This window comes from Pyrus communis, chromosome 14 (assembly GCF_041283825.1).
Source record: "Pyrus communis isolate YQ-2024b chromosome 14, ASM4128382v1, whole genome shotgun sequence".
Taxonomy (NCBI): Eukaryota; Viridiplantae; Streptophyta; class Magnoliopsida; order Rosales; family Rosaceae; genus Pyrus; species Pyrus communis.
In genome coordinates, this window is record NC_142578.1 from 1,052,576 (window position 1) to 1,078,995 (window position 26,420).

General features: G+C 36.5%; 2 protein-coding genes, 3 long non-coding RNA genes and 1 pseudogene across 6 annotated transcripts; all 6 read left to right on the top strand.

The window, feature by feature from the left end:
- The first annotated feature begins 3,744 nt into the window (after positions 1–3,744).
- On the top strand, positions 3,745–4,421 carry LOC148691057 (uncharacterized). The gene is made up of 3 exons (XR_015955438.1): positions 3,745–3,973; positions 4,073–4,168; positions 4,339–4,421. It is a non-coding gene; the product is annotated as an uncharacterized LOC148691057 (long non-coding RNA).
- Positions 4,422–4,472: 51 nt separating this feature from the next.
- Positions 4,473–5,148, top strand: LOC148691058 (uncharacterized). The gene is made up of 2 exons (XR_015955437.1): positions 4,473–4,661; positions 4,845–5,148. It is a non-coding gene; the product is annotated as an uncharacterized LOC148691058 (long non-coding RNA).
- Positions 5,149–7,202: 2,054 nt separating this feature from the next.
- LOC137712707 (uncharacterized) lies at positions 7,203–13,955 on the top strand. 2 transcript variants are annotated; one of them, XM_068451840.2, is made up of 19 exons: positions 7,203–7,448; positions 7,958–7,999; positions 8,115–8,183; positions 8,704–8,760; positions 8,914–9,009; positions 9,168–9,279; positions 9,616–9,661; positions 9,804–9,875; positions 9,993–10,055; positions 10,157–10,311; positions 10,427–10,491; positions 11,125–11,275; positions 11,720–11,825; positions 11,927–12,062; positions 12,606–12,670; positions 12,773–12,937; positions 13,052–13,124; positions 13,213–13,298; positions 13,561–13,955. In XM_068451840.2, the coding sequence occupies exons 1-18, from the start codon at positions 7,445–7,447 to the stop codon at positions 13,278–13,280; spliced, it is 1,545 nt and encodes a 514-aa protein (XP_068307941.1). In that variant the 5' UTR covers positions 7,203–7,444; the 3' UTR covers positions 13,281–13,298; positions 13,561–13,955. The 2 variants fall into 2 exon arrangements, with proteins under 2 accessions (XP_068307941.1, XP_068307942.1); XM_068451841.2 differs by having other exon boundaries at positions 7,308–7,448; positions 8,112–8,183.
- Positions 13,956–16,696: 2,741 nt separating this feature from the next.
- On the top strand, positions 16,697–17,182 carry LOC137712429 (loganic acid O-methyltransferase pseudogene; annotated as a pseudogene).
- Positions 17,183–18,638: 1,456 nt separating this feature from the next.
- LOC137711893 (loganic acid O-methyltransferase-like) lies at positions 18,639–26,419 on the top strand. Its single transcript, XM_068451050.2, has 4 exons — positions 18,639–18,649; positions 24,985–25,105; positions 25,255–25,911; positions 26,002–26,419. Exons 1-4 carry the CDS (start codon positions 18,639–18,641, stop codon positions 26,338–26,340), a joined length of 1,128 nt encoding a protein of 375 aa, XP_068307151.2. The 3' UTR covers positions 26,341–26,419.
- On the top strand, positions 20,769–21,455 carry LOC148691059 (uncharacterized). Its single transcript, XR_015956040.1, has 2 exons — positions 20,769–20,852; positions 21,155–21,455. It is a non-coding gene; the product is annotated as an uncharacterized LOC148691059 (long non-coding RNA).
- Position 26,420: the final 1 nt, after the last annotated feature.

Sequence of the window (26,420 nt, forward strand, 5' to 3'; positions counted from 1 at the left end):
CACATATATATAGTTAGATCCATGCATCGAAACTTCATCGCTCAAAACCCCAGATGTTTTCCACTCAAATAAATCTATCTCAAAGATCCAAAGAACCCCAGAGAGCAAGTTATATAACTATAAACCTACCCATACATAGTGAACCATATATAAATATATTGTATAATACATAAATATAAAGATTAAAAATTAATAGGATGTGGCTTGCTACCAAACATTCAAACCAAACCTCTAAAACTGTATAAAAATAATGGACGGACTTTGGCTTCAAGCAAAGCGAAAGCAACGAGAAAAGGATGAGGGAGGGCAACATTTATATTAGTTTTAGAAAAAGAACAAATAATGGTGGGATTGGGTCGGCAACGCCTTGTATTCCATTCCAGCACCTATCAACCCAGGTCCCTCTCGGGAACCGGCTTCTGATTAGATTCCCTTAACACGAATCACGTGCCTATACACTGTTTCCAGAGCCCTCTCCTCGCACTGATCAATTTATCGTTGCTGATTTTGACCGGCTGCACTGCCACAGTTCCCAGTAGCCACAGCAGATCACATCTCGTTGAACTGCTGAACACCGTTACGATACTCGGAAAAGGCAACGATCTCAAAGCCTTTTATTACGAGTATCATGGCTTTGTTGTTCATCACAGGCTTTAGGATCTAGAACACGATATATTTTAAGATAATTTTACCGTTAGATTTTAATTTTTTATATTTTTAAAAGGATGTTTAATTGTTTAAACATCTAAAACTTTCTATACTTCGGAATACAGTAAACAATTCGCATTACGTATCTACTATTATCATATTTTCAAATTAGAAGCGAGAGGTTTTAGTTTGAATTTTCTGGATAACGAATTCGATACCAAATTAGGCAGTCAATTGTATGAGTTAATCGAACTCTCTTTCCCTCAAGTTTAAAAATGTAGATGTACTAAAAAAAAACAATTCACGTTACGTATGTACTATTACAATATCTCTAAGGGTTTAGACAGATTTCAACTTATATAGTAGATGTTCTTAGCCTTTTCATTATGTTTGTAAAATTAAAATCTCAAGAAAACTTACATGTAACACGGACATTAAGTGAAGCTATTTTAATGGTTTATGGTTGGTTAGTATTATTTTTTTCCAGAGGCAAGTGGAAGGTGCGGATTTAATATAAATTTACTATTACTTGCTTAATTTTTGGCTTAATTCAAAATTTCATGTTCTAATCTGTTGTGATATTGTAATTAATTTTATGAAATTAGTTTGAAATACTACCACGATCAACAACCATGACTGTGAGCATATATTGATCATGTTTGTGACTGTTTTTAACTACTTACAACAATAAAAAGACTAGAAGTGTTTATTGGTCAAAGAAGTAAGCTAATGAAAATGTTAAAAAGGCTTTTGGATCAGAAAAAATGGATTTTTGATTAACAAAAGATAAGACGTATTTTTATGTAAAATCACTTTTCTTAACAAAAATTAAGACATTTTTTTTATAAAATGATGTATTAATGCTAAATAATGCGAGATTAAAATAAAGAATAAGCTAACATAATTTAATTCGAACTTGTAATTTATAAAAATAAAATTTAAAGTATCTCTAAAAGGGTAAGCAACTGCTGTTTTATGAGCCATATAGGCAGAATCTTGCCCCAACAATATTTGCTTACTTCGTTACATATCATTTAAAATAATTTCGTTTGTAAATGAAGGGCTAGTTTGTTATGTGTTTTTAAACAATTGAAATTGTTTTAAAAAAAAAATTTTAAAATTGATCTTTAATAAAAATGTAAGTTAATTATGAAAAATCACTTGAACTTGTTCTTGAAAGAAGCACTAAGTTTTTTATTTAAAATCGGTTTCAGTTATTTAGAGAAAATATTTTTACATTTCAAAAGTACTTGAAGTGTTTATTGCTAAAAACACAAATTATATACTTCTTATTGAAAGCATTTCAAGTACTTTTCAAAATTAACTTACATTTTTATTAAAATTTAATTCCAAAAACATTTTACTAAAAATACTTTCAGTCGTTTAAAAACATTTATCAAATAAGGTAATATCTTTCAAGAGAAAGATGTCGTGAGAAATTGGCATTCATTTTCAAAACTCGGCAGTACGTTTTCTAAAGTTGAAAGGAGGAGTTCGGTAAGTCGACCGACACGTGGCAGTGAAGTAGGGGAAAATACAAAAAGTCTGAGGTGAAATGAGTGGTAGATGTTGAATTAAGATTTCCTTTTGATTAGACAAAAGCGACGTCGATGTGACAATACAGCTCAGCATCAGGCCGGTGGGACCGACTGCTTTCTGCGCACGTTATCTCTGCTCCCGTCCGTCTCCCTGCTTGCGCCCCTACGCTTGTTACCGTGGGCCTCGGTAAGTCCCATTCATGGGCTTGTGCCGGATTTAAACATATGCACTCGACTGCTATCTACTTTTGAGCCTGGGCCTCCATCATAGGATTTAGCCCCAGTTTGGGGTTGAGGTGCTTTTTTAAAAAGTTGCCATGAAAAAAAGCTGATAAGGATTTTGGTGTTTGGTAAACATCCCAAAACAGCTTTATTTCAAAGTTTCACATGAAAAAAAGCCAAAAAGTGGAAGCTGCATTTTGCAGCTTTCAGAAGCCGCTTATTTTTCCAAAACGCGGAGCTACAGTACCCCATTAATGAATTTTTTCAATTTACCAAAACTGCCCCCTCCTTTCTCCTTTCTCCTTCTCCCGATCCTACACTCTGCACTCTCTCCTTCTCTGTTGCAAAAAACTCCCGCCGCTGCACTCTACACCCCTCTTCCCTCCCGCCGCTGCACCTCTTCCTCCTCCTCCTTTTCGTTTCTCTCCGTCACTCTCAACGCCACACCGCCGTCGCCTTCCAGGTACCAACTACTCGACTTGCTTTCAATTTTTGCTATAATTAATTAATTAAATTTTTAGGTTAGGGTTTGGCTGCTATTTTCTTTTGCTGCGTTGCAATTCTTCTTATCCCAGATTTTGTTTCTCGTAAAATTTCATACCCTTATTTTGGTTTTTCCATTTTTTCGATTTTGCCCTTTTCTCGCCTGTGTTCTCCTCTTCGTTTCCCTGTTCTCCTCTTCCTTCTTCTTCTCCTCCCATTTGTCGATTCGACTAGTTATCGTTGTTCACCGTCTATGGATAAATCTGTAATATTGTTGTATATCGCTGCCTTGGCAGCTTCGTTTCGATTAGTTTTTTCTTCTGCTCTCTGCCCTCACGAGTCCGATTTCTTCCGTTACAGCCTTCAATCTCAATGCCCCATCTCGATCTCCCCCCACCCACCCCTCAAGGTGTGTTTTACACTTCCGATTTCTTACATAACTGATTAATTATTCATTTATTTGTTAATTTAATGTTTCTTTTGTTGTTGACTTTGTTGATTATTGAAAATCTCTTACTTTTATGGGTTGGTGATGTCTGGATTCAATTTCTTTTAGGATATTGTTTCAATTTTTAGTCAAATTTGGTGATTTAGAATGCTGGGTATTTCGGTTTTCAAGGTTTTAAATGCAAAAGGATAGTTGCTGTGATGTGCATTAGAGTGATGAAAGAAAAGATGAAAGTTTGAAAGAATTTGGATTTGTTAAGTCGCTGTATTTGTGATCAATGAGCTAAAGAAGGACATTAAGATAGAAATTTGAGATAGCTTTGTTACTGAGATGTACAAATATGTATTGACCTCATGGTAAAATAATTCCGTCAAAGCACTAAGGTCACCTGTTAGATAGGATTTCTGGCTAGTCACTCTGCGGGTGTGGTGATAGTAATGCGTTATCCACTGAAGAGCTTGCTACGAAGTAATTTTGTGCAAGTTTGTTTATCAGTGTTTGGTAGCCTATAATTTCTGTATTTAAACAGATCATCGCATCAGGTCCTTTTACCACAACAGACAACTTATTGTTTGAGCCTCTGAAAGAGCTTCTAGCATATGCAAGCAAAAAGCTGCCTCAGTTGCTTATATTGGTGAGTACCAACTTTTCTTGAATTGGATTTTTCTTAAACAAGATTATACTACTTGAACCATTCATGTTGTTTACGAACTGATTTTTTTTTTTTCCTCAGCTAGGACCATTTATTGATTCTGAACATCCAGAAATTAAGAAAGGAACAGTCGACAGGAGCTTTGATGAAATATTCCAAACTGAGATTCTTAGAAAGGTATGTTCTCCAAGCGTTGTGTAATAGTTGTGCTGAAGAACTCTCTCTATCCATGACCATTTTATATTATCTATCGGCGTTACAAATCTTTCGATCCCTGCTTTAGTTGCATTGATAAGCCAAAGTATGATATGATATGGATAAAGTTTTCATCCACATTCTGGTTTCAGGTCAAGATAGGTTGCTGCTCTCTGGATGTTCTCAAACCAGTGACCGCATGAGTAGACTTGCAAACCATATAATTAGCCAACGCATGCAAGTCCTAATCTCTTAGAAGTTCTAGCGCATGATGGTAGTAGGTCTATATGGTTTGAGGGGCTCTACTATCTGATATTCTAAACTTATTTTGCAATTTTTTTGGGACAGCTTTTATCCTCTGTATCCACCAGCAGAAGACACTCCATTGGATTTTTCGCTTGCTCCCGAAGCTCTAAACATCTCATTGATCCCAGATATTCTCATCTTACCCTCTGACATGAAGTATTTTGTGAAGGTAAATGTCAAAGCAATTCCAATTTCAATGTCAAAGCAATTCCAATAAGTCGTACAGAAAGGTGCACCTCACCTCGCGCCGATAGAGATTGGGTTTTAAATTTTGCGACCGAGAGATATGTAACCAAGATGTTGAAATGTTTACCTACAGAAGCTAATGGGGATTTTACTTTTTTGAGTATAGGTACTGAACCTAGGCGAAAGAGGTGAAGAGAAAGATCAGGTTAAATGCATTTGTGTCAATCCGGGAAGACTTGCCAAGGGAGAAGGAGGAGGTACTTTCGTCGAGCTTGAGTACTACGGTAATCCTGACACAACGAATGCTTCGATTGTAAGCATATAAACATCGGATTTAAGTTAAATTTGTTGCAACTTGTACTCAATTTGCAGTAAGTTTCAAAAAGCTCCATAGGCTAGGGTCGATTGCACGTCATTTATGTGCTTTGTAACGACTGATGGTGATAAATTTATGGTGCATTTCATGCAAATATTAGTCACACTCGTTGATTGGTTCGTGTTGAAGTTCTCAACTAGCCCCGTTAGTTGATATGATTCTTGATTTTTAGCCCGTTTTAAACTTCGTTTGTATTACTAAACACACAAAAATTTAAGTATTGGAATCGTTTTAATACCCATGTTTTAGTAAATCGCAGAGAAGTCGAGAATCATAACGGTTCCAATTTTGATTTATATATTTACATTTAGGGATACATACAAATACAATTAGCAAATTACAGAGCATGGTTCTATGTCTTCATGTCCAATTAAGTACATTAACAATATTGTACTAATGAATTCTAACTATTCAGTCTAAAATATTTCAATTGAAGTAGTTTGTCATACTAATTAATATTTAAGATAAAGTTTATAAATATGTTTGTTTTACAAATAAAGTATATTTAGTAATTCACCTTTATTGGTTAAGAAAATTAAATTAATGACACATCTAGTATTATACCCTTTTTGGTCATTTTACACAGTCACAGCTGTTTTACATAAAAGTTTACCAAACACTATCATACTGCTTTTTTTTCCAAAAGCACTTTCACAAAAAAGTTTACCAAACACTCTGCTGCTTTTTTTCACAGCCGCTTTTTCTCACAGCACAGCAGAATCAGCTTTTTTTTCAAAGCACAGCAATACCAAACCAGCCCTTAAAAAGATATGGCCCTTTGAAGAAGCTACCAGAGCAAGGCCTGGCAATCCAAAAAAAAAAAAAATGAAAAATTAATGAAAAAGATTTAAAAATTTTGATTTTTTAATGATAAAGGACAAAATAAAGGGTAAGGTGAATAATACTAAGATTAACTTTTTAGTGTAAAAATATGGTTTTTCATTAAAGTGAACAGTACCAGGAGATTTTCGTTAAAGTTCTCAAAAAAAAAAAAAAAAAATCTTAAACCTCTCATTCCATGAATTAAAAAATGGACAAGGATCCTCTTTATGGAGATTCAGAGCATCAATCAATCATTTTCGTTTATCGTACATCATGCGGCCAGTTTTCATTAGGTACTATTTATATTCAATTTTAAATTAAAATTTTAAAATGATTTCTAACCGCACGATGTACGATGAACGGATACAATTGATTAATCATCCAAATCCCCACAAAGAGGATCCTATTCCTTAAAAAATGACCTCACTTTTGCAAGAGGTTATTTTTATTTTTGTAATGGTGGGAACAAAGTAGTTTATAAAACATATAACTTTATGTATAATCACACGATGATGATTAGAAGAGACTGAAATGCCTCAGTAAGTCTTTCTAATATTTGAAAGTGAAATAGCGTGGCGAAGTCATTAGATGATCCATTTACATATATAAGCTTGATTGAATGTACATACTTCGCACGTGGTTAAGTTAGCCTAGAGCAATGTGGTTTTTTATGCACAGAAGTTCAAAGAGGAAATTGTAGCAACGGTCCCTCAACTTTAACTCAATTGAAGCAATAATCTTTTAACTAAAAATTCATTACAATTGATCATTTAACCCATCAAAATGTGTAACTATGGCCATTTTCGTCAAAATGAGTCACATACCACGCACGTAAGGCTTAATCGAGAGACAAATATAGAAAACCAAATGAAAAAAAAATGTAGCAATGGACGCTCAACTTTAACCCAATTAGAGAAATGATCCATCAATTGTAACCTAATTGAAGCAATGATCCCTTAACTTTAATCTAATTGTAGCAATGATCATTCCAACATGAGTTATTTTGACAGAATTCTGATGGAGTTGATAAAAATGACCATGCTACACATTCCGGTGAGTTAAGAGATCAATGATTATTGATTTTTAGTTAATTGACCATTGCTACAATTTTTAGTAACTTCAAATCCCTCTCCGACCATAAAAAGAAAAAAAATACCCGTATGACCACGTTAGATTAGTTAATTCAAATATCGCCTAAATTGGAGACCAAACAGTAAGCAAAAACCAATATATATAAATGGATAGTACTATTAACACATGTGTTTTTACTCCTGACAAATTCTTCTTACTTTCTTAATATTGATTTTCTTAATTCATTTAATTCAGCAAATTAAATATTAATATTGTTTAATTCATTTGATTCAACGATTAAAAGTTGAACCGACGTGTGACGAGTAAAAATTGTGTATATAGCAGCACCACCCATATAAATCCCCACACACGAAGACATTAATATCGGTACACTCAGTACAAGTGTTCGCATTTTATCACTCCCCATTCTTCCTCGCTCGCTTCGCATCAAAACCCTAGCTGGTCGCTACAGAATCTCACAGAAACCCTCGCCATCCATGGGTACACAACTCTAAACCCTAATCCCCTAATCTAATCATCTGTTTATAGAAATCTCGGTTCTTGATTTCTCGAATTTTCAATCTCCTATCTTTTTAATGTTTAATTTGTGGAGATTGATTTTGTTCGGCGATTGAGCTCCGGTAGATCCCGGCGATTTATGAGTTCTGATCTGAATCTATTTTGCTTGTATTCCAGTTCGTCAGGATTTTGCGAAGTTCGGAAATTTAGTTTATTTTTATTCGAATTTATCAGTTTTTTTGGTATTTAATTATGTTTAGGATTGGTTTAGCTTCGGTAGTTGATTGCTGAAATAAAATAAATAAATTACACCGAATAAATTTGTTAATGCAATTGTTTTTTTTTTTATCTGTTTGGATTTTCCTTGTTTCTGGTAATTTGAGTGAAGGAGTTTGGGATAAAGTTTAGTGCATGGCGCTTATTTGCTATGAATTATTCGAAATTAACGAGGCTGATTTTTGAGATTTGATTCAAACTTCTGTAAATCGTAGATATCGAGGAGGAAATCCGATCGTTACAGCTTGATTCGGAAGGTAACTCTAAAACGGAATTTGAATTTATTTGTTTTGGTTAAGATAAATGATAATGATGGCTGTGCGATGGTAAGTTTTTAATCGCTGAGCCGATGGTTTGGTTAAAATGTAGCAGAAGATAATGGGGTTGTTAAACCAGACGAAGCAATGCCGGAAGTAGAGAACGAGAGTAAGATGGAGGAAGGTTGGTAGTATCTTCGATTTCAATATTATGTTATTGTTTTGTTGAGTAGAGTTCTGGGTTGAGAGGGCATATTTTGATTGTGCTTTATTAACATGTGATACGCTTATCATTAAATGCTTCCAGTAACTGGTTATAATGACTAAGGAGTAATACTACGGAACCTAGAGTACCATTCAAAATGAAAATTGGCGGCTACAAAATCACTTTCAGTCTCTGGTTATATATACTTAAAGACATGGTAGCATGATTGACAGTGCTTGTTTAATTTTCCTATTGCTTTTGATTACCCACATCACATCTTGTTAGCGCTACTTATTTGATGCAATTAACTTGATATGCAGACATAAGTTTTATTCCTTTCTATAATTTTCTACTTTGGTTTTCCATCTTGTACGGGATCCTTTTGATGGGAAGTAGGGCATGTGATTTCTAGATGCTTTTGCCTAGTACTTTGGCTTGGTGGGAGATTGATGTAGAAGATTAACTCTGTTTTACCCTCCAAATATTGGAGCAATTTCAGATCCCAGGGAAGAGATTCATACGCAGTCTGATCAGTCAGTTGTAGTTGAGCATAAAGGTACTATTGAAGCTGAGTCCGTATTTGTTTTTGTCTGTTATTTTGTGCCTTTTTTTCTTAAACAATAACTCATACTGCATCACTTGTAATTTTCCATACCAAATTCTATTCTAATATTCTTCTGGGAGATTAATGTTTGGACTGAATATGCAGGGAAAGCGAAGGAAATCCCAGAGCCTGAAGAAGAACATGATGACATTGAATTAGATAGGAAGAGGCACTTGAATGTTGTTTTTATTGGCCATGTTGGTAAGTTAATTTTTATCACAAGGTTGCTTTATCTAACAATTTCGATTATTGTCCTGCCTTCTTAACTTAGAACCATACACTTGCCCGTTGCTATTAAAGTTCCATTTTGTGGTGTAAACCCAAACGGGGCTTAATAACGTGTCTTGTCTTGGTTGCAGATGCTGGAAAATCCACGACAGGAGGCCAAATTCTTTTCCTTAGCGGTCAGGTTGATGATCGTACGATCCAAAAATATGAAAAAGAAGCAAAGGACAAAAGTAGGGAAAGCTGGTGAGCATATCCTAGTGCTATCTTATTGTGTCCTAGCCCCTTGTCCCCAAGATCCTCATCTTCCCTCAAAATATCAGTAACTTTTGACTTTATCTGACATATGCTGATAACTAGTTAACAATTCCACAATGTTAGTACAGATCTTTGGTAGTATCTCATAATGTTATCTTACATTCCTTGTCTTGGTTTTCTTAATGTGTCATTCAGTGGCAAAATTTTATAGTTCAAAACTGCATTAACATATCATCTGATGCAAAAATGGACCTTACATATGCTGCATGAACTTTTTGTGTTTGGATCACTCCCCATTGACTATGGTTATGTCATATCTGCTAGGTATATGGCATATATTATGGATACCAATGAAGAAGAGAGAGAGAAGGTATGGTTTGATACGTTGCAATGTTATTGTCAATCTTTAAGTCATTGTCAAATGCTAACTAATGATGCTTACAACAGCTAGTTTTGTCAAAGGAACAGCTTATTTGGGCTCTAATTATTTGTTTTTGGGAATCTTATTGCAGGGTAAAACAGTTGAAGTTGGGCGGGCCCACTTTGAAACCGAAACATCAAGATTTACAATCTTGGATGCACCCGTGAGTTAATTTCTTTTTCACGAATCACAACAAGACTTCACATTTTTCATTTTCTTGGACAATATGGTTTGGCTTGCTTTTTTCGGGTGATTCTGAGTAGTGCATGTTTATTAACAGGGCCACAAAAGTTATGTTCCAAATATGATCAGTGGTGCATCTCAAGCTGATGTAGGAGTACTGGTGAGTTACATTCGTGATGCTTAATTACTGCTTCAACCCAGCAAAGGTAAATTTTGTATATTTAATAGCCTCTCGCTTTTCTCCTTTGTCTTTCTGTTTAGGTAATTTCTGCTCGGAAAGGAGAATTTGAAACTGGGTATGAGAGGGGTGGGCAGACCCGTGAACACGTTCAACTTGCTAAGACGTTGGGTGTGTCTAAGTTGCTTGTTGTTGTGAATAAAATGGATGATCCTACTGTGAACTGGTCAAAAGAAAGGTACTTTACCTCTTTTAGAGTGATTTTTCGGATCTAACACCCTCCCTCTCTTGTATGTGCCCCTGCCCCTATTGATTGGTGATTTCTTATGTTTTTAATTTCATAATTTCTTCAGGTATGATGAAATTGGGTCAAAGATGGTGCCATTCCTTAAAGCATCAGGCTACAATGTGAAAAAAGGTACGTCCGTACATGATAATTATTTCTTCAGAAACTTATAGATATGTTATTTTATGGTTTTGGTATTTGGGAAGTCATATCTTTCTTTCAATTTTTCTCTTGGTTTGGGTTAATGCCATTGACTTAGTAATTATGCTGGATTTCTAATTTAAGTTGTAACTTATACTGTGGGGAATAGGCCACAATCATTTTACTATTCTCAAACTATGATGACCCTATGTTCGATAGAAGGATTGAAAAAGGGGACTAACAGGCATCACCTTTGTTTGATATTATGAGGAAAATTGGGGAAGAGTTGAGGAATAGGCAACTCCTGCGGCCTGCAAAAACTTGCTCATATTTATGAGATTGGAGAAAACAAAAATGGAAACTTTTATTTCAATGAAAATATCTATGCTCGAGTCAGTACATTAAAGTATGGTATAGTTGATCATGATTTTATGCTATTGTTTCTCTTATTTGTGCTTGTGATACCTTTCTGTCACAGAAGTAAATGTTATGTTAGTGGATTTCTTCTTTCATTTTGATTCTATTTCTTTTCTATCTGAACAGATAGTAATGGTAGTTTGAGGCACTGGTTTGTATTATGTGTGTTGACATAGGATGTTATTGATTTGCACTTTGCTTCTGCAGATGTGCAATTTCTTCCTATGTCTGGCCTGATTGGTTCAAATATAAAAACCAGAGTGGATAAAAGTGTATGTTCGTGGTGGGATGGTCCCTGCCTTTTCGAAGTCCTTGATTCTATTGAAATTCCTCTACGAGATCCTAAAGGTTCATTCAGGTACGTGGTCTGTTTTTTAACCTTGCCTTAAACGTCTTAAGTAAGCATCTGTATTTGAATCTATCTTTTTTCTTTGAAGAAGTCTGATTGATGTACATATACTTTTTTTTACTAATTGAGGAGGCATTTTCTATTATATTTGCAAATTTTTCTTCCCTTGAAAGTTTTCAACAGGTACTTCTTAATGCACTGAGGTAGGAAGCATTATATTGTCAGTTTGTAGTGTGGGGAGTGGCTTGTAGTCTAATTTCTTTACAATATCTTTGTTTGGAAATGGTATTACGGTCATTGGCAATGGCACCTCATGAAAATATACGGAGGGTGGAGGATGAGGTGGGGGATCAATGGCTCCCTAGTGATTTAGTAAACTGTGACAGGAATTGGTGATTTATGGTTAATGTATTATCTCTAATTTTCTTTAATCCTCTGAATTCCTTTCTGTAGGATGCCTATCATAGACAGATTCAAGGACATGGGAACAGTTGTTATGGGCAAAGTGGAATCTGGGTCAGTGCGTGAAGGGGATTCGTTGGTTATCATGCCAAATAAGGTTCCTTCTGGTTCCCTTTAAATATTATTTCCTCTATAATTTTACCTTTTTTCTATAAAGATTTTATACTAAAAAATACAATTCAACACATTCTTTTGCAGGTTCCAGTGAAGGCTGTTGCTCTATACATTGATGATGATAGGGTGAAACGTGCGGGCCCAGGTGAAAATCTACGGGTTAGATTATCGGGCATTGAGGATGAAGATATATTGTCAGGCTTTGTCTTGTCGAGTGTTGGTAAGTTCTATTTCATGGCATTTCACCAGATTCTTTGTCCATTCTTAGAGTTTTCTAGTATTTTATTCCTTAAAAGTAGAAAATTGCATTACTGCTGCATATTCGTTTTTTCCCTTCAAGGTTTGAGCACGTATCTTTATTTGTTTATAGAAATTCTCACTATTTATCTTACTTATTTATCAGTTGGGGGGTGGGGGATTCGAACTTGGAACGTGTAGCGACATTGGAATCCAAAGCATCACTAAAGAATAGCTAGTTGGCTTTTATTTATTTTTAACTGAAGAGATGTAAGAAAAATGGAGAAGGGAAAGAGATGATATAGAGAGAAGTGAGGATAAGAGGAGCGAAGACGTGTAGAATTAAAATAAAGAAAATTGAAAACTATTTGAAACTGTTTTTGGTTAATTTTAGTTTCATAAAATCAGTTATTGTATTATTTTCTTTCTTTCCCGCCCTCCCTCCTCTCTTCTCCCCTTTATGTTGTCCCCAATGTTGACTTCGTATATGTTTGCTCTTAATATACTTTTTTTTTTGTTAATGCAGCAAATCCAATACCTGCTGTAACAGAATTTTTTGCCCAGTTGCAGATCCTTGAACTGCTGGACAATGTTTGAATCTCTCTCTCTCTCTCTCTCTCTCCCTGTCTTATGATCTTGGTTGATGAACATGTGCATGTATTTATCTGGAGCCCTCCATATACTTCTCTTCAGGCAATCTTGACGGCTGGCTATAAAGCTGTCCTTCATATTCACTCGGTTGTTGAAGAATGTGAGATTATTGAGCTTGTAAGTCAAATGGATCCGAAGACGAAGAAACCTATGAAAAAGCATATTCGTTTTGTCAAGAATGGTGCTGTTGTTGTGTGCAAGATTCAGGTTTGTATCATTATACTTTTGTTATTAACCCCCCTCAAAAAGAAGAGAGGTAGTGAATTTTAAACATTGTTGTCGCACCTGGTTCACTTACCCTGTGCTCATGTGCTCCTGCAGGTCGGTAACATGATATGCATTGAGAAGTTTGCAGACTTTCCACAACTTGGGAGGTTTACTCTTCGTACTGAGGGTACTATATACCTTGCCTTCGCCATTCTGTTCATACATCCAGGATGTTTTTGGCATGTTGTAGTAAAGGTTATTTCTACGTTCTGCAGGAAAAACTATTGCGGTTGGAAAAGTGATTGATCAACCAACAAATTACCGCAACAGATCAAGTGCTTAAACAATTTTGGTCTTGAGGGTAAGCCTTTTCGAATGCTATTTTCCTACATACATTCTCTCTGTTTCCTCTTCTGCGTATTGGTTAGTTGCTGACGTTTACTCGGCTCTAAATTTTAAAATTTTGTTCGCATCTAACTACCTAAATAGTGTAAGGTGCCTATATATTAAAGGTCTTTACTATGAGTTGCGTTTGCGTTTGCATTTGTATCCAACGCTTACTCAATACTTCTGTATTTTGGATTTTCCGATCCCATGATAACCCAAATCTTGTTGATTGGCAGAGCTGGGTCAGTAGGACGGACTGCGTGGCAGCTTGATGCGTTTGAAGTCAGCGCAGCATCACCTACAAAGCAAAATGAATGGACTCTGATAGCGGGTTAATATAGTTCGTAGATTTACGCAGTCGTATAGTGCTGCTGGATGCTCATGTACTCTGGAGTGAGCTTTTGCAGGGTACGGTGACATTTTTCATATTTTAAGAGTGTAAAGTAGTAGTATTGAATCGAGCCACCCATTATCGGGTAAATAGATCGATTAAAATTCTGATTGATCGGTTCGTGTTGTTAAATGTTTCTTATGATTGGTGGATTTTTTTTTTCCTTCTTTGTACCAACTCCGTAAGTTCAGTCTATTTCGTTCTGGTTTAAATGAATGCGAGAAACAAATCGTTTTTTTCCGACAGGTATAATCGGAGAGCGGTCTCTTATGGTACGGAACATTGTTGGATTCCGACGGAGAAGTGAATTAATTTAAGCTATTTTTTTTATGTATTTTTTACCTCATCCGATGCAGCGTGAGAGTTGTCATACCCGTAACCCTGCGCAAGTTTTCCTCTAATTATTTTCGGAGTAGTTTGGGATGGTGAATCCACTCTCTTTTGTTCTTGTGGTTGTAAGAGGCTAACAGACGCACCGGAACCGTGGATCTCTGGAAATCTTGTTGAATGAACAAAGAAAATAAAATGGCGTGGTATGGTTTATGCCTGTCCTGTAGCTTTTTTTAATTTTGTTCTAAGTTTCCTGAAGTTGGAGGTGGACTTGGGAGTTAATATCCATAAAGAACACGATTTGAGGATCTCCGGGATTCTCACAAAAAGGATCCGGAAAGGATCTTCATTTTCATGATAATAGATCTGTCGTAAGTCAACAACATTTTTTTAATGTTACTATATCATATGTTGATATTTCAATCTTATGATTATCGATGTGATCGATATGTTGGTAACTTTGATTTCCCAATTTTTTAAGAACATGTGACGAGAGGACTTGATTTGTTTGCACTTGAACCACGTCTTTTGACTTTAACAAAGGAGTAGTTCTATATTTACCGTTTGTACTATGATTTGTACAATTTCTTTAATAGAAGTAGGATCCATCCACTCATGTAGGTCTCATTTCTATTATAATAATACAATGAGGGAGCTTTTATAAAAAGAGTTTGGGCTAAGTTTATTTTAACCAAGAACTATGCTATAACTTTATTTAATGAAAAACCCTTAAATTTGAATAAAAAATGACCAAAGAACTTAAATTTTAATGAGAAAGACACAATTAAAAAAAATTAAAATAAAAAAGACCTGACTCGCGGGATTCGTGCCTCAATCACATACACTGTTTATAAAACTGAACACTATTTATAAAACTGAATAGTACTACACTATTTATTGGTCCAGTTTCATAAATAGGGCATAGTTTTGTCATGTTTCATAAATAGTGTCTAGTTATTGGTTCGGTTTCATAAATAGTGTATAGTAGCTAGTACAATTTCATAAATAATGTTTATTTGTTAGTCTAGTTTCATAAATAGTGTCTAGTTATTTATCCACTCTCATAAATAATGCTTAGTTCTTGGTCATGTTTTATAAATATAGTCTAGTTCTTGGTCCAGTTTCACAATTAGTTTCCGTTTATTGGTTTAGTTTTAGAAATAGTGCATAATTTTTGGTTTCGTTTCATAAATAGGGTCTATCTATTGGTCCAGTTTCATAAATAGTGTCTATTTATTCATCCAGTTTTATAAATAGTGTCTGTTTATTGGTCTAGTTTCATAAATAGTGTCTACTTATTGGTCAAGTTTTATAAATAATGTCTAATTCTTGATTCAATTTCATAAGGTTTGAAACATTGAACCTTTTTGGTCCTATAAAAGCACATATTGCGCTGAAAATGATAAACCCAAAAGTGATTGTTTAGATCAAAATCTTGAGAACATTATATTCTCAGTAATTATATTTTAAAAGTTGTTTTCAATTACCAAATTAAAATTCCCTCACATTTTTTACATATCTACAATAATTAAATGTAGCGCTCCATCCAATTTCTTTAACTTGGATGTCATCTTGGAGAAATTTTTCTTTGTACCCGTAACACATTTATTTTTTATGTTGTGAAAATTTTAACACAAGAATCTCACCACTTATATAAAGAAACGTGGTGTACCACCTCATGTTCTGGGCACATTGAAAAATCTCTCATAATCTTGACTACTATTGGAAAACAACCACAAAAATAAAATTGGTAAATGTAATTCAATTTGAAGTCTTTTTCTTATTCTAAAAAAAAAATAAAATAAAAATCTCTTAATGATAGCTGACAACGGGAGGAAAAAGAGTGGAAGAGGGTATGCGCGCCCATCAAGTTGTGTTTTTTATGTTTTTTTTTATTCTTTTGTCCCTATCATTAATAAATTTAGTAGACAATTTCTTTATTAAAATGCAAAGATTTAAAGTTTTGTTCATTAGTTTTCCTACAAATAATAGTACAAATATATAGTAAACATAGAATTTTGTGTACCCAAAAAAAAAAAAAACCATTTTTGTTAACAAAGTCTTCTTTCCATTCATTGATTATTATTATTATTATTTTTTTTGCCGAGTGATATATTTTATTAAATTAGATGTTAGATTATTTATTAACATGATTTGAACCTACTCAGTCATGCAAAAACTTAACATATTTTCACCACTGTAATAAAAAACTACTTGCCGTCCATTAACTATTGACTAGTATGGAAGCAGCAGGCAACATATACAATATTGAGCCCGACGTTACAACATGTTATTTCCGCATGCACCTTCCCCAAAACATACAGACCTAGAGAGAGGGGTAGAGGAGATGCCCCCAACGGCGGCTAAGCTAACAACTCCACATGCACCTTAATTTACCATTTGGCATGTTTGAATAATGTATTTTAATAAATATATAGATACTAGATCGCATCTCCACTCCACCGATACTAATACTGTTTAAACTATTAATAATATTCTTATAACTACCACTGCATCGCCCTCCAAAGATGACATGCTTGACTCTAATTAACTAGTAGTTAATAAATAGAATGAGATTGCAATTTGTTGTTTCCCTAAAGCATATACATGTAAGCAGTTGCTAGATAATTTCTTGAAATTTTCAGACAGAAATGGATCAAGAATCGTTTCCTATGACAGGAGGAGACGGCCAATACAGCTACGGGAAAAATTCCGGTTCACAGGTACAAATTCTTCTTCAGACACACCCCACCCCACGCCAAACCCGCCCCCCCCAAAACACCAAATAAACCTGATACTATTAATCAGGCTTTAATTGTTAATTTACTGAGCAGCGGAAGGCAGCTGATACGGCCGAGGGAATGCTTTTTGAGGCCATACTTGAAAACCTACAAATCGAAAATCATCTGTCTCAAGGAAATGCTGTTTCAAACTCGTCATTTTCGATTGCTGATCTAGGTTGTTCTGTTGGTCCCAACACATTCATCGCAGTCAAAAACATCATGGACACCGTGACACAAAAATTCCAGATCGAAGGCCAATCTTCTTCGCTCCCCGAATTCCATGTCTACTTCAACGATCATGTTTCGAACGATTTCAACACTCTTTTCGCCAATCTTTCCCCAGATAGGCAATAGTTCTCAGGGGCTTCATCGTACTGAAAAGAGACAACTTAGTACTAGTTTGGTATTGCTGTACTTAAAAAAAAAAACTATTTACACTTTGCTGTGAGAATATTCAGTTGTAAAATAAAGTTGTTCAATATTTGATACACATTTTTTGTAAAAGTGCTTTGAACAAAAAAAAAAAAAAAGTATTTGGGTGTTTGGTAAATTTTTATATAAAACTGCTGTGAATATGTTAAATGACTAAAAAAAAAATAATATGGTATTGAATGTGAGAAAAAAATAAAAATTGTCAAAGAGAATGATGCATGAGCAAAGATTGTAATCATGTAAAATATGCAGAAATATACTTGTCATTTCAAAATTTCATTAAATTGGCGTTGTTCACTATGATTTGGAAAAAACACACTTTTTTAGAAGTATGGTTTTACTGTTATTGAAGCAATTTAAAAAAAAAACACTTTTTTGTTTGTTTGTTTTACCAAAGACATTTAATGTTTCAAATTAAGAGAATAATGCAAGGTCAAAGATTATAATCTTGTAAAATATGTAGATATATACTTGTCATTTCAAAATTTCATTAAATTGGTGTTGTTCACAATGATTTGGAAAAAACACACTTTTTTAGAAACATGGTTTTACCGTTATCGAAGCAATTTGAAAAAAAAAACACATTTTTTTTGTTTGTTTTACCAAACACATTTAATGTTTCAAATTTTTTGAAGTGTTGTTATTTTTAAAAGCATTACAATCTCAAACTAGCCCTTAGAGTAGAGTTCTTTATATTAATACTAATATACCTCTTTTTCATTTTGCTCTATTTGTTTCCCCTTTTTTAGACAAGTGATAGTGAGGGAGGGAGGAACCGAACTTGGAATCTCAAGTGCTAAGAATAATGTTCTAAATTTTCTTATGTTGGCCGGAGTCGGACTTGGGAAATGGCATCATTAATTAACAAAGTCTTGTTTCCATCCATTGACTATTAATCACCGTTAACTCAATTTACATAACGCATTTTCATTGTAAAAATTTTCATGCTCCAGGGTGAATTGTTGTAACCTATTTCAACTAAAAATGAGTCAAACTATATACTTGCAAATAAAATCTCACGACACAATGGAGCTGTACCTTATTCTGGCCGACATAGACCCGATCTGCAAATCCCTAACAACCCTCTATGTATTGCAAAATTAAGAGATCAATTAATAACAACCATTCATCAAAAACCTTGAGGTCACAATTTTTATTTTTTTTTAATTTTTTCACGCAAAACGACGCTGATTTAATGTTGAAAATAAAAAAAATTCAATTATGATCACACAATTTTTGATGAACAGTTGTTATTAATTGATTTCTGGATTCCCGAAGATTTCCGGAGAGGATCTAAGTCCTGCAAAACCGAGAAACATACCATCAATTCTGGTCAAACAAAAAGGACACGTTAAATATTACGGTTGGTCAAACAAAAATGGCACTGCTGTCTTCAGAACAGGCCATCAATTTTTAGTGCTTTTTATATATAAGGGTCCTTTTAACTTTAACCTATGAAAAAGTTTGAAATTTAATAAAAATTTAGTATTAGATTACTTATTAATTATAGTTTTTTGATGTGTCCTTAATTCAAATTAATTAATATGTATTTTATTCAATGTCTTCCATTAAAATATTTGAATTTTGTTAATCTACACATTTTAATTTATTTTTTGACCAAAAAACAGTTTTTTAATTTATTAATTTTATTTAACATTCTACAAACTTGAAGACCCAATTAATGTACCCAAATGTTAGTACCGAAATATTTGTACTGAAATGTATCATCTTGAATTAATGTACCAAAATGTACGCAGCGAAATGTATACATTGAAATGTATTATATTGAATTAATGTATCTAAATATGTGTACTGAAATTGATATAACAAAATATATTAAATAAATTAATGTACCCAAATAAGGAAGACAAAGTATATTGAAATATATTGTATAACAAAAATTAGTTTATCTAAATGTTTATAACAAAATATATTATGATGAATGAAATGAAAATGAAAATTATAAGGAAATATAATTAATACATTAAAATTAGGAAGAACCCTTGATACATAAATGAGGTGATTAATGTACCAAGGGACTAAAATTAGGTTTTGATCTTACTCATAGTTTTATTTAAAAGTCATCTTTGTTAAGAATTAGAATAAAGTTTCCAATATATATATATAATTGAAAAGATAAGCATATTACGTAGGACGTTTGGACATCGTTCGTGTGAAGTCCATGCAATGATCGCCGGGGATGGAGAATACAGCTTCTCCAACAACTCTCCGCAGCCGCTGTACATTTTAATTACTTAAGTTCCACCCTAACTACCAGCGGCTTCTAGCAAACTTTATATCATTAGTTCTGTCATATTCATAGGTAAAAATTTATCAACGTTTATCCATAAATATTTGGAAATGTTTGATAACAATTTCGATTTTAGTTTTTTATTTTTAAAAAAGTAAAATTTGACATGGTTACCAAACGGACCTTAATATGTTTAATTTGTCCTTTGAAGTTTGAAGCAACGACAAGGCCATCATAATCCTTACTTTCTTTTTAAGTATTCCTCTTCGTGTTATGTATATTTGGTGGAGTTATTTCCACAGAAATGATTGGAGAACCCATATCTTGCTAATCTTTGATCTACCAAAGTTTTCTGCATCATTGGTTTGAAGAACATAGAGACCTTTCTGTTAGACAAATAAGGAATATGGTTGGAGTCCTTGTGTAATTGTATATAATATTATTATTGGAAGAATAAGCCGTCCTACAGCCGTCAAGCCGTCCTACAGCCGTCCTACCTTGTCCTACCTACACACTAGCCGTCCTACAGCCGTCAAGCCGTCCTACCTTGTCCTACCTACACACTAGGACGGCTACCTTGTCCTCTACAGCCGTCCTACCTTGTCCTACCTACACACTAGGACGGCTACCTTGTCCTACCTACACATTTGTATCATGTATATATATCCTTGTAATCTTGTAGAGAAATAGAATGAAAAAATTAAGCATTCTCTTCCATAAGCATTCTCTTCCATTTGCATTCTCTTCCATTTTTCCACATTCACGTATCAATAACAAATATATTTTTTAGCCTACATACATTTTTCTACATGGTATACAGAGCAGGTTTATAACCCTAGCCCTAATTTTTTTTTTTTTCGGCAGCTTTCTCTACCGTTCCCATGGCTGTTCGTGGCCCGTCCCGTCCCTCCTCTGCTCGTCCTCCCCTCCACTGCACCTACTGCAATTTTGATTATCATACCCGAGACACCTGCCATAAACTTCATGGCTATCCCGTTGGCCATCCCCTCCATGGCCAACCGTGGCGACCACCGCGCCGTGCCACTGCTTCCAGTTCTTCCCGCAGCCATGCACCTTCCAGTCCTCCCCGGCAGCCACGGTTTTCTGCTTCCCAGCCCCATAATTTCACCCAGGCCCATCACGTGCAAGGCACCCAGGCCCCCGTCTCCTCTTCTACTCCAGCGACCCACCAAGTGTACGGGACCCAGCCCACTTTGCATGACTTGCAGCTTGCCATGCCTGACCTCTCTACCGAGCAGCACTCCCGTGTTCTAGCTGCTCTACGTGACACCACCACCCCTCCTCAGGCCAATGCCGTGCTCACTACTGATTTTGCCCAAGGTTTGTTACCTGTCACCTCTCGTCATGGTCAATGGATTCTTGACAGTGGTGCTACAGATCATATTACTTCTTCCGCTTCATGTTTGGTTAATCGTTCTCCTTCACATTTGCTGCCTGTTTCTTTGCCTAGTGGTGCTTCCGCTCCCATTACTTTTACCGGCACTCTTCCTTTAAATTCCTCAGTTACTTTGAAGGATGTTTTATGTGTCCCTAATTTCCGAGTGGACCTTTTATCGGTTGGTAAACTTACAGATGGATTATCGTGTTCCATAACCTTCTTTCCTTCTTGGTGTGTTTTGCAGGACTTGGTTTCGAAGGCGATGATTGGTGTGGGTAAGCGACGTGGCGATCTGTATTACCTTGTGGCCCTTACCTCTTCTCTCCCCACCCGTCAACCTCTCTGCAACATCATTACCATCCCCTCCTCCCTCTGGCATAGGCGTCTAGGTCACCCCTCCTCCACTCGTTTGCAAGCTTTAGCATCTAGCTCTCTTAATTGTACTTTTGATTCTAGTCATATTTGTGATGTTTGTCCGTTGGCAAAACAAACTCGTCAACCTTTTCTTTTGAGTTCAATTTCATCAACTTTCCCTTTTGCTTTAATTCATTGTGATATTTGGGGCCCGAATCGTCAATCTTCTCTTTCTGGTGCTCATTATTTCTTACGCATTGTGGATGATTTTTCTCGCTTTACGTGGGTCTTCCTCATGAAACATAAATCCGACACTCAACAATTAATTAAGGATTTTTTTTGCTTATGTCACTACCCAATTCCGCACTACCATCCAATGCATTCGTACTGACAATGGTGGTGAATTTTTATCTCTTCGTAGTTTTTTCTCTGATCATGGGGTGCTTTTACAAACTTCTTGTGTTTATACCCCCCAACAAAATGGCGTTGTTGAAAGAAAACATCGTCATCTTCTTGAAACCGCTCGCGCCCTTCGTTTTCAATCCCATCTTCCTATCAAGTTTTGGGGGGAATGTGTTCTTACCGCTACTTATCTCATCAATCGTCTCCCTACCCGTCTTCTCCATCATAAATCCCCATTTGAGGTTCTCTTTTCGAAAACCCCATCTTATGACCACTTCCGCGTCTTTGGTTGTCTGGCATATGCCACCTCTGTCACTCCCACCACCAAATTTTCCCCTCGGGCTCTTCGCTGCATTTTTCTCGGTTATCCTCATGGACAAAAGGCCTATACCCTTTACGATCTCGACAATCACCGCATTTTCACTAGTCGAGACGTCATCTTTCACGAAACTACTTTCCCTTATGCCGTTTCTCACCCTCCTATCCCATCCTCTTCGCCTACCCTACCCATCCCACCCCCTCTGGACTTTACATATAACCCACCCCTTCCTGCCCCGACGCCTCACCCTCCTCCACCTTCCTCCCCTTCCACGCCTCCCACAGATTCCCTTGCTGCCCCATTACCCATTCCTCCCCATGCCCCTGCCCTCTCGGCATCCCCTCCTTCCCCCTCCGCTACTTCCTTACCTTTCACCCTTTTACCCACGGACATCCCTACCCCCCCACTACCTACCAATCCTCCCCTTTCCCGCACCTCTTCCCGTGCCCATAAACCTCCATCCTATTTAAAAGACTACGTTTGCTCGCAGGTGATTCTGCCATCCCACCCATCTTCGACTTCGCAACCCGGTTCTACACAAGGTACGCGATATCCACTTTGTAATTTTCTCTCTTATCACCGTTACTCTCCCAGGCATTTTTCTTACATTAACTCTGTCAGTCGGACTGTGGAGCCTTCCTCCTTTGCCGAGGCTGCCACTGACCCCAATTGGCAATGTGCTATGACTGAGGAGCTTCAAGCTTTACATGCTAATGGTACTTGGACTTTAACTTCCTTGCCCCCTAGCAAAATTCCCATTGGTTGTAAGTGGGTGTACAAACTCAAGCACAATTCCGACGGCTCTATTGACCGTTACAAAGCTCGTTTGGTTGCTAAAGGCTTCACTCAGGCTGAAGGTATTGATTATCATGACACTTTTTCTCCTACTGCTAAGATGATTACGGTGCGTTGTCTTCTTGCTCTTGCTGCTAGTCAGTCTTGGTCTCTTCATCAGCTTGATGTTAATAATGCTTTCTTACATGGTGACTTACATGAAGAAATCTATATGTCTCCTCCTCTTGGTCTTCGGCGACAGGGGGAGAATCTTGTGTGTCGCCTTCACAAGTCACTTTATGGTCTTAAGCAGGCTTCTCGCCAATGGTTTGCCAAATTCACTAGTGCCATCATTTCTGCCGGTTTTCAACAATCCAAAGCTGACTATTCATTGTTCACTAAAAAGTCTGGTATTTCTTTCACAGCTTTGCTCATTTATGTGGATGATATTGTGATTACAGGCAATGATGCTAGTGCCATTAATTCTCTGAAGTCTTTTCTCCGTGATCATTTTCGGATAAAAGACCTTGGTGATTTAAAATATTTTTTGGGTATTGAGGTTTCTCGTTCCAAACAAGGGATTTATATTTCTCAACGCAAGTATGCATTAGAGATTCTTAAGGACTATGGTTTTTTGGGAGCACGACCCATTGCTTTTCCTATGGATGACACAAAATTATCTGATAAAGGAGAACTTCTCAAGGATCCTGAAAAGTATCGACGATTAGTAGGTCGGTTAATATATCTCACTATCACTCGGCCGGATATCACCTATTCTGTGCATGTTCTAAGCCGTTTTATGCACGAGCCAAGGATATCTCATATGGATGCTGCGCTTCGTATTGTTCGTTATTTGAAGGCTACTCCAGGTCAAGGTTTATTATTTCGTTCTGACAACCAGACCAAGTTAACTGCGTTTTGTGATTCTGATTGGGCAGGTTGCCCTATCACTCGCCGTTCGACTACTGGGTATTGTGTATTCTTGGACGGTTCTTTGATTTCTTGGCGGACGAAACGACAGAAAACCGTTTCGCTCTCTTCAGCAGAGGCGGAATATAGGGCCATGGCAGGTGCTTGTTGCGAGATAGTTTGGCTTCGTTTTTTGTTGAAGGATTTGAACATTCCTTTGGATGGTCCTTCCATTTTATTTTGTGATAATCAAGCAGCGTTACATATAGCTGCCAATCCTGTTTTTCATGAACGAACTCGTCACATTGAGATGGATTGTCACTTTATACGAGATAAGATTGTAGATGGCACAATAGAGACCAAGCATGTGGGTACGGCACAACAATTGGCAGACTTGTTTACCAAACCTCTTGGGAAAGAAAAGTTTTCGGGTATGTTACGCAAGTTGGGAGTTCTTGACATCCACTCTCCAACTTGAGGGGGAGTGTTAGACAAATAAGGAATATGGTTGGAGTCCTTGTGTAATTGTATATAATATTATTATTGGAAGAATAAGCCGTCCTACAGCCGTCAAGCCGTCCTACAACCGTCAAGCCGTCCTACAGCCGTCCTACCTTGTCCTACCTACACACTAGGACGGCTACCTTGTCCTCTACAGCCGTCCTACCTTGTCCTACCTACACACTAGGACGGCTACCTTATCCTACCTACACATTTGTATCATGTATATATATATCCTTGTAATCTTGTAGAGAAATAGAATGAAAAAATTAAGCATTCTCTTCCATAAGCATTCTCTTCCATTTGCATTCTCTTCCATTTTTCCACATTCACGTATCAATAACAAATATATTTTTTAGCCTACATACATTTTTCTACACTTTCAATCCACCAACAATTAATATCCCAAATATACATATACCTTATAATCCAAGAACTATAGGCAGCTAGAAAGCCCCGTCGCTGTGCAATCTTTTAGTTTCGACATGGAGAAGTTTAGGAGCAGCATTTTGGGTATGGGAATGCAGACAGCATCTTTGAATGTAAAAGTCAGACATATGGAGAAGGACGATCAAAGACGGAAGGAATCAAGCAAATAGGGAGGGGGCGAAGGAGACAAGGGAGAAAGACAAACAAAGACTTTCTATACAATCAGAAAAAGACCACCAGTTTGTCTTACTTTCCAATGCTTTTCGCGTTTACTAAATTTAATTGTTTTACTTTGTCTTTTGATAGCGTCAGGTAGTAGAGTAGGAACGACCGAAGTGCAGATATAAGAATAATGATCCTCATGATACAATACATGACATACACAGCAAAGAAACAAAGAGAAGGAGAGAGATGGATGCAGTCCAGGACACCAGTAAGTTCTCCGAAGCGTATCCAATGAAAGGGGGAGATGGCCCCAACAGCTATGCCAACAACTCAACTTTGCAGGTTTATATGAATTCATTTCAAAATTTCTTATTTTGTATTGCTCACTTTTATCGAAGTCCTCGATCTCTTTGTATGCGACGTTCAGGACAAACCAAGGAACAATCGGTAACTCAAACAATGGTTTTGTATTTTGTATATTGTCCTTGCAGAAAGGAACTGTGGATGCTGCCAAAGAACTTTTAAGCAAGGCAGTTGCAGAAGAGCTCGATGTAAATGTCTTGTTATCTTCGAACACCTTTTACATTGCTGATTTGGGTTGCTCTGTCGGGCCAAACACATTTATAGCGGTTGAAAACATACTCGAAGCTGTGGAATTCAAGTTTCAGAGCCATGGGCTGAATTCACAGATCGCTGAATTTCAAGTCTTCTTTAATGATCATACTCTAAATGATTTTAACAGGCTCTTCAAATCCCTCCCGCAGGCCAGGCGATACTATGCTGCGGGTGTGCCTGGTTCTTTCTACGGTCGGTTATTTCCTAATGCTTCTATTCATTTTTTTTATTCAACTTTTGCCCTTCAGTGGCTTTCTAGAGTACCAAAAGAGGTGGCGGACAAAAACAGTCCAGCATGGAACAAAGGACGAATCCATTACTCAAACTCCACTGATGAAGTCGTAAGGGCTCACGAAGCTCAACATGCTGAGGACATGGAGTGCTTTCTGAATGCCAGGGCACAAGAGATTGCAGACGGAGGAATGATGGTACTCGTCATTCCAGGCAGACCCAATACTCTCCCTCATTCTGAATCTGTGGGAAATGTGAGCTTTCAACTTATAGGGTCTTGCCTCATGGACATGGCTAGGAAGGTGAGCAATGGTATTTCTATTTCTCGCTTTGCGTTCAATTACACAAGAAATTTTGTTTATATGACGTCCATGTGTTTTTCCTTTGCGCAGGGATTAGTAAGTGAAGAGAAAGTAGATACATTTAACATTCCTGTGTATGCCATGACTCCCCAAGAACTGGAAGCTGCTGTAGAAAGAAATAAACATTTTAGTTTAAAGAAGTTGGAAACAATACCTCACACTCCGGTTCCTCCCACTGTCTCTCCAATCCAACTTGTTGTATCTCACATGAGAGCTGGCTTTGAGGGAATCGTCAAGCAGCAATTCGGAGAAGAAATCTTAGATGAGCTCTTTGACTCGTATCTCAAGAAACTTGAAGAGCAACCCTCCATCATTGCGTCAGGGACTGAAACTGCAATCATCTTTCTTGCCGTGCTTAAGCGCAAGTAAAATGATGCGAGCATGATGTCTCAGTACTCATGAAGATGTTGTCAAATTTCATTTGCTTCATTGTTATGTTAGTGTTTTTT

What these genes read in the sequence shown, in the direction of transcription:
- LOC137712707 (XM_068451841.2), top strand. An exon ending in AAGCTGATGTAGGAGTACTG is followed by an intron (nt 10,056 to 10,156) that starts GTGAGTTACATT and finishes CTTTCTGTTTAG; the next exon opens with GTAATTTCTGCTCGGAAAGG. An exon ending in GATCCTAAAGGTTCATTCAG is followed by an intron (nt 11,276 to 11,719) that starts GTACGTGGTCTG and finishes TCCTTTCTGTAG; the next exon opens with GATGCCTATCATAGACAGAT.
- LOC137711893 (XM_068451050.2), top strand. An exon ending in CCAACAACTCAACTTTGCAG is followed by an intron (nt 25,106 to 25,254) that starts GTTTATATGAAT and finishes TTGTCCTTGCAG; the next exon opens with AAAGGAACTGTGGATGCTGC. An exon ending in TCATGGACATGGCTAGGAAG is followed by an intron (nt 25,912 to 26,001) that starts GTGAGCAATGGT and finishes TCCTTTGCGCAG; the next exon opens with GGATTAGTAAGTGAAGAGAA.